The following is a 10,258-nucleotide window of genomic DNA, read 5'->3' as shown; positions in this document are numbered from 1 at the left end:
GTGCATTGACGATCCTCATGTTTTTTGGATGCGGTGGTCTCCCTTTTAATTGGCCTGATTTTGAAAACATGGGTGTCGAAAAAAAGTCCCGTATTTGGGGTGACTTTTGAGCAGTCATGTGGTTGATCGGAATGGAAGATAAGGTTTTACGATTGTGGGTATTGAAAGAGCAAAACAAAGTGATGTTTAAGTTTGATCTTAACGAGTGTTGATGAAAGTCAAATGAGGGGATTTGCGGGGGGAATGAAAATAGTGACAGTAATTGAGCAGATCTGGAATTCAAGCCACTGAGCGAGCGCATTCACTGTTCACCTCGTAGTAGTCCATAGATGGAGTCGGACGAAACGAGATCTTTCGAGGAGAGAGTGAGGAACCTCCTGGGAGTTTCTTATTTCCAGGATGTCTTGATGAAATGTGGGGGAAATCGGGTGGAGGAAATGAAGCGTGGTCTGGCAAATGAGTAATTTAATAGCCTGCTCGCCTTAGAGCAAATCTTTCATTTTTAAGCTCGTCATCTCGGACCCCCGAAGCTCTCAAGGAGACACGAGACAAAAATCGGGTGCCTTGATGCGTGCTGGTTTCGTATGAGGATGATTTCTGACCACCTGCCCTCGATATCAATCATGTAGTCGGAGGCTCTCAAAGCGCGGTGATCTTGGTGACAATATGTCACAACAAAAGAGCCAGCCAACAAAAGACCACCGACCACACAATGATGATCAGTCCACAATCTATCTTTGACAGCCATTGATGTCATTAAAAATATGCGAAGAGAGGTTTTGTTCATCCATCCATCGATCTCAATAAAAAGGCAGAGGCGGGGCGGCCATTTTGGTCTGGATGTTGTAGCCAACCTCATGTTTTTGACCCCTTTGGAGCGATCTTTTGAGGAATTGGAAGGATTTTCCTTGACAAATGATGCCATCCCGAATTTTACGAGAACCAATTTCAATTTCTGCCTCGCTAACTTTTTTTCTCTACCCTCGCAAAATCAGGCGTGGAACTGGGGAACAAAAGAGATGCTTTTATCCTCCACATAAATCATATTTCTGTCTGCGCCTTTCTATATTTCTCTCAAAGAGAGTGAGATCTAAGATGGAGAAGAAAAAGTCTCATATCTCGTCGTCTTGTCTTGCTACATACCCTACCTTTCGATAAGCACTTTCTCGCTTTGTTTTCCCCATACCCAGGTTCCAATATAACTTGGATCGTTTCGTATCTCTTCGACCAAGTTCGTTCCAGAACCTGGCACACATCACTGGAGTGGACTTGTTGAAAATGGAGGACCGAATTATGTGCTTTAGAGAACATCGTTTAAGATTCGTCTTGGACCGAACTATTTTTTTCTTGAGGAACCATGAGAAAGTTTCACGTTCCTCTTCCCAAGCGATTGACCGTCATAGATTGACAGCCTTGTAGTAGATGGTCAAATTATTGCTTTTACCACTAAAAAAAGACGTTTGTCTCTCTGCATAGTCCTACAAGTCAATGAACCACGAATCTTGAAGTGTACTTAGTACGCACAAGATAACTCAAGGCTGATTATCGCCCATCTGAATCGCCAATGATTTACACGTGGTAAATCTGTGGAAGTGCTTTTTTGTCCCTCCTGGGAGCCAAAGACAAAAGTTAGTGCGAGTTCGTGGAAAAACGAGGAACTAGAAAAGGAAGGAGGAGAGGACAAAACCCAATTGAAGCATAACTTTCCCTGCCTGCTAAGTTTGAACGAAGTTATTTTGCTTTCGACTCTCAAAAATGTCCACTTGAGTCTTGACCGAAGCCACCGACCGCATAACTGAAGTGATGGGTCCAACCGCTTTTAACGAAGCACGTCTCAAGGGAGGTCCAACTTGAAATTTGTCATTCCAAGTGGAAACGGCGATCTTTAATCCCAGGATTGCTCAACGTTCGCACGTTTCATGTGGCTTTGACGGCATTCACCTTGGCTAGACTTCTTCAGACTACCCACACTTTATTAGGCGCCTCTCAGGGCCGATTTTTATCACTCGCCAGACCAGGCTGACACCTGAAATGGGTTTAAATGCAGAAACCTAGTTTAGAAGTGTACTGTTTAAATACCATTCAACAATACTCCTTGAGTTATCGCCTTTGAGACGGATTGTTAATTACGCAAATTTGCAAACCTGTTCGAACCTGGGTGAATAATTCTACGTAATGTTATTCAGGAAGGTGACTTAGCTTCTGATGGCATTACCCGTTTTGAGACGGACGGAAACCTGGCTAATGAAATTCCAACTGAGGAAGCACTGGCGAAGGGCTCATAGGATGCTGGGGAACGAAGTTAGTTTATTGGCGATTCAGGATGCCAAGCACGATCCAATTTGAGAGCAAGTTCCAGAGTCTATCTGTTCAATTTGTCGCCAATGGCTGTTGGATTCCGAAAGGCCAGAATGCCAAGTGTTGTCAAGATCCATCTGGGTTGTTGGTGTTGTTGTTGTTGAAAATATTCCCTGGATTCCTGGACATTCTTGTTCTAGTTTTTTTGTCCAATGTCTGAGATGAGGATTTTGGGGAGTTAAACGACAAGAGTCACTTTTCAAACACGTCCTTGTCATCGGGCTTTGTTCACATTGAGAAGCAATGCAACCCTTCGTCATTCTGTAAGACTGTCTTTACATAGAGACTAGAGAGAACCCTCTAGTATGGGAGGAGGGTCAAAGAAACTTGCTCGGTAGGATTGTAACAAAAAAGAATCATTTGAATATGGTCGATGATTGTATGAGCTTCAAGACATTTTTCAGGCGACGGGAAAATATTTTTGCTCGGGAAATCATGTCCATTCTCGGGGGTGTAATGAGCAAAAGAATGAGGTGATTGAAGAAGCAAGCGAACGGACGATTTCTGAAGCGCCGAGAGACGAAAGCTACGTCGTTGCTGTACTTTCTTCGTCTTAAATATCTCTTCTGCTTGCACGGACACTGCAAGGCTTGCTGAGAAAACGATTCGGCCAAAAAAAAGTTTAGGGTACGGTTGTTAACACGTCGCAACTTTGCTGCCCTTCAGTGCTTTATTCCCGTCTCTTTGTGCAATGCTAAATGAGGGGAACACCTTCTAAAATAACAAGTTATCCCTCACTTGGTGTGTGCGTGAGTGAGGGAGTGGGGTAGTGAGGGCAAAGATGGACCAGAGGGCATTCCTCGTTTCGAGGGCGGCAGAGGAATTTTCATTGAATCACGCCTTCTGAAAATTAGCTTGAAATTGAACGAGAATTCTTTGCTTTCTTACCCACTGTAGGACCCCCTCAGTCCAAGGAACGTGTGGTCAAGAAGATTGGACACATTGGCGACAACCTCCGATTACAATGCCCCATCATCGGGTATCCCTCGCCCACTTTCGAATGGAAGAAGGTACGTACAACCGAGCACAAGTCATGATTAGTTCATGGCCAATAGAGCTCGGAAATATATCTCAAAACTTTCGTTCTAGGACGGACTGCCCATCGATGACATCACTTGGATCCGATTCCGAACCAATAAAAGCTTTCTGAAGATCAAGAAAGCCAATCGAGATGACACGGGGATCTACATTTGCAAAGGCATCAACGGATTTGGCTCGGATGAAGCTAGAATCGAAGTGCTTGTCATTGGTAAGAAGAAACGAAAGGGCCTGTTTTTTCCGAGCACCTATCTGCACTTGCCCCACACAGTGGTAAAAATACCCTTTAAATTTTTGACGGAAATTCCCAACCCAAACACATTTCGGCATTTTTCTACCTCAGATTTTATCACTTTATGGAGTTCTAGCCCACATAAAAAACTTGTATACCTAAAAACATTATAGAAACTATAATTTTCAAAAACCTACTCAATGTAAATTGGGAGCATACTTAGTTAGTTCTTGAATATAAATTATGATATCATCTATTTCACCGCTTTACCATTTTTGAAAACTATAGCTTTATAATGTTTTTAGGTACGAAAGTTTTTTATGTGGGCTAGAATTCCATAAAGCAAAAAAATCAAAGTTGTTCCCTATGAATTTTGAGGTAGAAAAATGCCAATACGTGTTTGGGATATTTTCTGGAAACTTGATAGGGCTTTTTGAACACCGTGCCCACTTTTTAAACAAATTCAATTTCCTGGCAATGCTACGCGTTAATACGTTTTTCTTTGCCCTTTTTTGTGGACTACGACTCGGATGAGAAATTGTTTTGGACATGCTCTGTGGGATTGAAAGGCGTCAGGAATTCCATTTGGAATGCATTGATTGGCCTTGTAAACTGGTTTAGATCGTCAAGTGACAGAAAACAGAGCCAATTAATGAGCAGACTCCTTTCGTATTTTCCAAATCAGGCAAACCTCTAAATCAAACACTATCCACACCTGAAATACTCACAGACACACAGTATGAGTCTTGGACCGAATAATCCCACAATGCTCGTTTTGGTCAATGTTCCTCCAACGAGATAAAAAAAATTATATACATTATAACTTGTCCGTTGGACATTTTTGTGACGGAAATCAACGAGTGGAAAGTCAGGCTGATAACCGGGATGTCCAAGAATGGCGTTGACGAGATGATGCCAACAGACCAAATCAGGTTTCAGCGATCCTGCAGATAAATTAGAACCAAATGTGTGAACCCAGCAACCCTTATTTGATGACAAAAGAAGCGAGCGATTTCAAAATCCAAAGAGGACGACCTGTTGTTGGTTTTGCTTCTTGGCTTATCTGCTTGAAGTCATCTGCTCCAGTGGTTGGTATTCAATTAGGGAAGCCAGATTTATTGAACTAGTTTCGAGAGTTGTGGTCACACCCCGAGAAATCTATTAATCCAATGGTCGTTCGGCAACAAGTTCAAACGAGTTCCACAAGTTCAACAATGTCTCGGTGGGTTAAAAATAGATGGCCACTCAAGATCACCCGATAATCCTAGGTGCCAATCAAAATTATTAAAGGCGCAGACAGACATTCGAATATTAAGAGTTCACACAAAAACTGGACAAAATGGCGAAATGGCCATCAATTATTGGGTTTCAAAACAAACCTACCTCCTCCTCCTTCCCCCCTAAAACTCTCTTCGCGTTTGAGGTTTGTAGTGTGAATGCCGAGTGCCATTTACGGAGTAGAAGATCTTGAATTTCAATCTTGACTTTTGATCGAAGTCTCGTTAGTGGACAACGGGGAGTCTCTCCCCATTGTTCGGTCCATTGTTTAGAATTCACAGTGACTGAGAGGAACTCACACACATTCTACTGTAGTACAGTGGGTACATAACAAACAAGTCTTTGTGGCTTGAATTCTCCCAACACTCGAGCTCTCTTCATTTTAAAGTCCCCTCTACATAAGAACTGTATTTGGCAATGGATCCGATGTCGCAGCTCGGAGGTTTTACCTTTGATTGTTCTCTAACGCTTCTTATCAGAATGTTGATTTATGGCAGCCCGGATCTCATCTTTTGAATGAACCGTTTGTCATCCGCAATCCTCCCAAATAATAATGGTTTCTTCTGGCACCTCGCTCTGAGTAGTGTCTTGAAGAAGTGAATGAGTGAGTGAGTGAGTGAGTGAGTGAGTGCGACGAGTTGTTCCTGGTAACAAAAGCTCAACTGCAACAATACAAAACTCATTTGAACGCTCCAGAAGGAGAACGAGAGAGAGAGCGAGAGCGCGAGAGAGTCAGTCGAGACTCACCTTGGTGAAGATGGATGAAAGTGTCATGAGTGCCTGACATCTGGATTTGAAGTCAGCCATCGCCAAGCAATGCCGTTAAGGGGATCAGGATCCAGCGGCACGATTCTGTGCAAGAAAGGATGAGACTCGCCAAGATCCCATAGATCACGTTTAATGCCCAGCACAATTAGATGGCATTCACATCCAGCTTTGGCGCCAAGTGCGAACAGAACGAGGATCCCATGTGAAGAAGGCGTAATTTCATTAAGCCTTGGGTGCAAGTCATGAATGAACACAGGGGAAGGAGAAGCAAAAAACAGAGTCATTTGAGGCAATTTCCATAAAAGGTAGAACTTATTTGCTGCCACCGCCAGATTCATCATCACCAACATTATGACTAAGCTGAGCGTCGTCAACATCACGGTTGTCCGTCCACCATTGGAAGCCGTTCCAAAAGAACATTACGTCTGTCATCCAAGTCATTTACATTTAGATTCAAGCCCATGAATGAAATGACCATTTTCTGGGCAGTACGCAGAAGCCGTCTCTCAGCTCGCTCAAATCATTTCTGGACCCCAAGCCAAAATACCGTCGACTCATTCTGATTCCCCGAGCAAGCAATGATCACCTTATGAATCTACAAAACCTACACGGCAGACTGATGGGGCTTGAACACATTTGAAGCGTGTTTAGACAGCCGATGAGCGAGACGGAAACATGAAAACAGTCACCAGCTCCGGATTCATTTCTCAACCAAAATGCCACAACAAAAATGTCCGTTTCCTGCCCTAACAGAGTGAATTATTGGGGTCTCGGAAAGTGTCAAAGTGTCGTGCGCCTGCATGATTGGAATATTTACACAGCTAACCCACCCCTTTTTTTCTTGGGCAGCTCCATCAGTCTCATCTTGCCATTGTCTTTGGAAGGAGGAACAAGTAGAAGGAGGAGGAGGAGGAGGAGGAGGAAGAGGAATGAGCAACGAGCTTCTGGTGTTCTTCAGGAGCCTGAACTCGCTCCCCCTTACTTCCTGTTGTGCCACCTGGAAAATATATGTATTTTTTTCGGATAAGCAAACTTGTAAAATGAAGGCGAAAATATCCATAATGAGAAAATGCTGTGTCAAGCCCACTGGCATATCTCTCCCTTGCTGTGCTGTGCTTGGGATGCCTGTTATGGAGACATCCTTGTCAGGACTAAAGAGGTCCTTCTACTGCAGTGCGTCAAAAAAAAGGAATCCAATAATGTAGCTCTATGTGTTTCCTTCTCTTTTCGCGCTTGATTTCCTCTTTGATTTCCATTTCCCTTCACATCTTGCTCAAGGGCATTAATGTGCACTAGAATGGCCCTCGTTCATACCGTGAACTGATAAAGTACGTTATGGCATTTTTCCTTCTTTTTTTAGATCCAATAAAGTTTCCACCTCGCTCGGATGGTTTGGACACGATCCAGGTTGCCCCACCGGTTTTCACTGCCGAGACCTCTCAGAGGGAGATCCACTACCGATTAGATGTTGGCGACATTTTCCGAGTAAGTGAAACGAGTCTTCTTTGTTCATCAGTCACACACCAAGGGCTACCCTTCCCTCAATAGACAGGGTGGATGGGTGGGTGGTCATGTGGCACAATATATTAGTGGAGACAGAAAACAACTACAACCACTATAACATGGCTTTTGGTTGTTTCAGATTTCGTGCGAGGCTTTGGGGAATCCCGATCCGGAGATTAAGTGGTTTAAGGATGGCCACGAAATTCGAGATCCCGTGCGTGAGAGCGATGACTTTGGGAAATCCTCGGTCGAGTTCCACGTGATGGGATCGGCCGACGGTGGGACGTACACTTGTCAAGCTCAGAATGGCGTGGGAAGTCGACAGCTGAATTTCACTCTCTCCGTCAATGTGGACTCAACCTCGATGCAGCATGCCATCGTCATGGAGGCCAAAGCCATCAACAACACCGTGTCCAAGGGTGACTCGGCAACTTTGAGTTGTAAAGTGAAGGCGGTGATGTTGCCCCACATCAAGTGGTTGAAGAAACTCGATCTAGTGGGCAAAGAGGACCGGCCCCCAGAAAATGTGGTCGATGTGTACACACTCAACATGGGTAACGAACGCTTCCGAGTGCTCGACACCGCACCCGACATCCTCATCGGAGATGGGATCTTCTTGAACAACCTCGTGATACCGAGTGTAGAAATCGATGATGCTGGCATGTACATTTGCTTCGTGACCAACAGTGGATTCGGTGCATTAACGTACAAGTCGACTCACCTGAACGTGATTCCCCGCTCAAGCATCTACCACCAACGAAACCCTTCCGAAACGGGAGAGGGGAATAGCGGGCGTGACATTGTGATTTCGGGGGCTCAATCGGCGTCGGAAAGCTTTGTGCTCATTCTTGTCATTTGTTTGGTGGTCATCACGTTCGTGATTTCGGTGTCTGTTATTGCCTTCGTCATTCGTAAAAGTCGTCGCGACCGTCCAAAACAATCGGGCGGCAGTCACTCCAGCAGTAACATCAGCAGTTGTCAAGGTCGCAAAACGCCCGACGAGGAAGCCATACAACAAAGGCCATTCCTTATGTCAAGCTCGGACTTGAAATATGAATCTGCAGCCTCGCCGGCCTCGCTTCCCCCACCCCCTTCCATATTCTCGTCAGTGGGCCCGGCCTCCTCATCCATGGGCTATTGGTCACGAACCGTCTACCCCACGTACGGACATATCAGAAGTATGCCCTCTCAGGCGGCGCCTCACTATGAAAACCCAAACCAAACCAAATATTATGGTAGGGATTCGCCCAGTATTGGCAACCAATACGAGGTGCCATACAGTCATTTGAAGCAATCTTCCTCCGGCAAGAGTTCGTCCAATTCCAATCAGAGTTATGGTCTATCCAATAACAACGCCATGTTCGCGTCGCAACCCCAGTTCCAATATCCGCTAATGGGTGGGACCGGTCCTCTGAGTCACGTGCATGGATTGAACCACCACGCCCATCCACAGCCGCATCCTTCGCACAATCATCACGGTGCGAACGGATCCCTGGGTGGAGGAGTTTTGTCCACAGGACATCTCGACCCAAGTGGAATGGGTAAGAAGGACTCGCCACCTTTCCGAAGCTATCCATATTTCCAATATTTGGGAGATTACGAGACGTGAGTCAGACGGTCTTCGTCCAGAGAGCTATGTCTCCCCAAAGACTACTTCATCATCAATGCATATTCATTCAGTGTGTACTACCCCGAAAGTATCTGATTTCAGTTCGCTCCGTGTTTTACAGATATATACAAGTAGATGGTTTTTGATACCTCGTACATGTCCTTGTTAACTTGTGTTCCAATCATCATTCCATGATTGCGTCTTCTTACTAAGTCTCACGAGAAAAAAAGAAATGTGACCTTTACTAGTTAATTCAAAGAATATACCAAACTAACATCTTCTTTCGTGGTCTTCTTGTTCAGTATTCTTACTCAAGCTTCAATGTGCGTAGAATTCCTAAATTCTGGGTCAGCGAGTAAGAAAGGCCAATATATGCAAATTAGACTGACTTTCATCACGCTCTCTCTCTCTCTCTCCCGTGGCAGGAGTCGTTCTGTACTGGAGTTGTATCACTTTTTACGCCTTTGATCATGCTCTCTCCAATGGAGATGGCCCAAATTGCCTCAGACAACCCCTAAATTCCATTCGAGCCAAGTCATTCTAGTCACTGACCAGGAAATGAAGGCTCACATGTCGGTGAAAAAAGCTTCGATGCCGACTCACTACCACGGTCCATGATGTCGGAACCATCGGAAATCTTTTAGCAAACAATTTAAGAGAGTGGATATGAGCCATGTGGGAGAAAGTGTGAGAGGTCGAAGAGGGCGGGATGTGTTGAGGGCAGCCTTAGCTTAGTCATTGAGCAAACAAAGTGTCAAGAGAGAGCACATCCCCTTCAACAAAGTTTATCCCTGTTCCTCGTCAACGAGGTCCCCTAATATTCCACCGAGTATCAGATTTTCGGCCGTCCCACTGAACTCTCCACTTTGATTGCATACAACGATGAAGGAAAAGATTTTCGTCCTGCGTATATTTACGATCAAGAAAGGTACTAGACTATTAACCCAATTCTCGTCTTGAATCGCCAGTATGTGTGGTCTGAGCAATGCTCAGAAATATCTGGTACATGAGTTTTACTTGGGCAGGCACAATCTGGTCTTCAATTTATGGGACTTGGACCAATAATATGTTGAAGGCATGAGACATTGAGCAAGCTCAACTTGGCCTTGTGGTCTATTGGCCTTCGCGAGGAATACAAATGGTGCCCCAGATATCGACCTCAAGAGATGATGTGGTTCTTGGTTTGAGGTGCTCGAGTACAACCAACCATCCTCTCTGGGTTGGCTTTGTGGGATGGTTCCACTTTCCATTGACCTTGTTCGATGCAAAATACGAAAACTCCTGGGCAATAAGTTCACTTCAAAGCTCTTCACTTGAGCATGTAGAGAACGCTCAGTAGCACAGAGACCATATTTTGATTCCAATCTCGTCGTCTTTAATACATTAGGGGTGCGTGACTCTTGAAATCCTTGATGACATGTGAGAGCATCGCTCGATTTTTGAAGTATGGACGAGATTTGGGTGTGCACAAT

At 44.7% G+C, this 10,258-nt stretch overlaps 1 protein-coding gene across 2 annotated transcripts in view; it reads left to right on the top strand.

The window, feature by feature from the left end:
- Positions 1-9,067, top strand: part of LOC131880721 (fibroblast growth factor receptor-like 1) — a 20,928-nt gene extending 11,861 nt beyond the window's left edge. The window contains exons 3-6 of one of the 2 annotated variants that reach the window (XM_059227408.1): positions 3,256-3,368; positions 3,448-3,607; positions 7,035-7,159; positions 7,317-9,067. In XM_059227408.1, the coding sequence (XP_059083391.1) occupies positions 3,256-3,368; positions 3,448-3,607; positions 7,035-7,159; positions 7,317-8,786 (1,868 nt within the window). In that variant the 3' untranslated portion in view covers positions 8,787-9,067. Of the gene's footprint in view, positions 1-3,255; positions 3,369-3,447; positions 3,608-5,234; positions 6,848-7,034; positions 7,160-7,316 lie in introns of those variants that run through there. The other variant, XM_059227407.1, reaches the window with a different exon arrangement.
- The last annotated feature ends 1,191 nt before the right edge of the window (positions 9,068-10,258 follow it).

This window comes from Tigriopus californicus, chromosome 5 (assembly GCF_007210705.1).
Source record: "Tigriopus californicus strain San Diego chromosome 5, Tcal_SD_v2.1, whole genome shotgun sequence".
NCBI classification, from domain to species: Eukaryota; Metazoa; Arthropoda; class Copepoda; order Harpacticoida; family Harpacticidae; genus Tigriopus; species Tigriopus californicus.
Note: the sequence above shows the minus strand (reverse complement) of the source record. Positions and strands in the feature narration are given on the sequence as shown.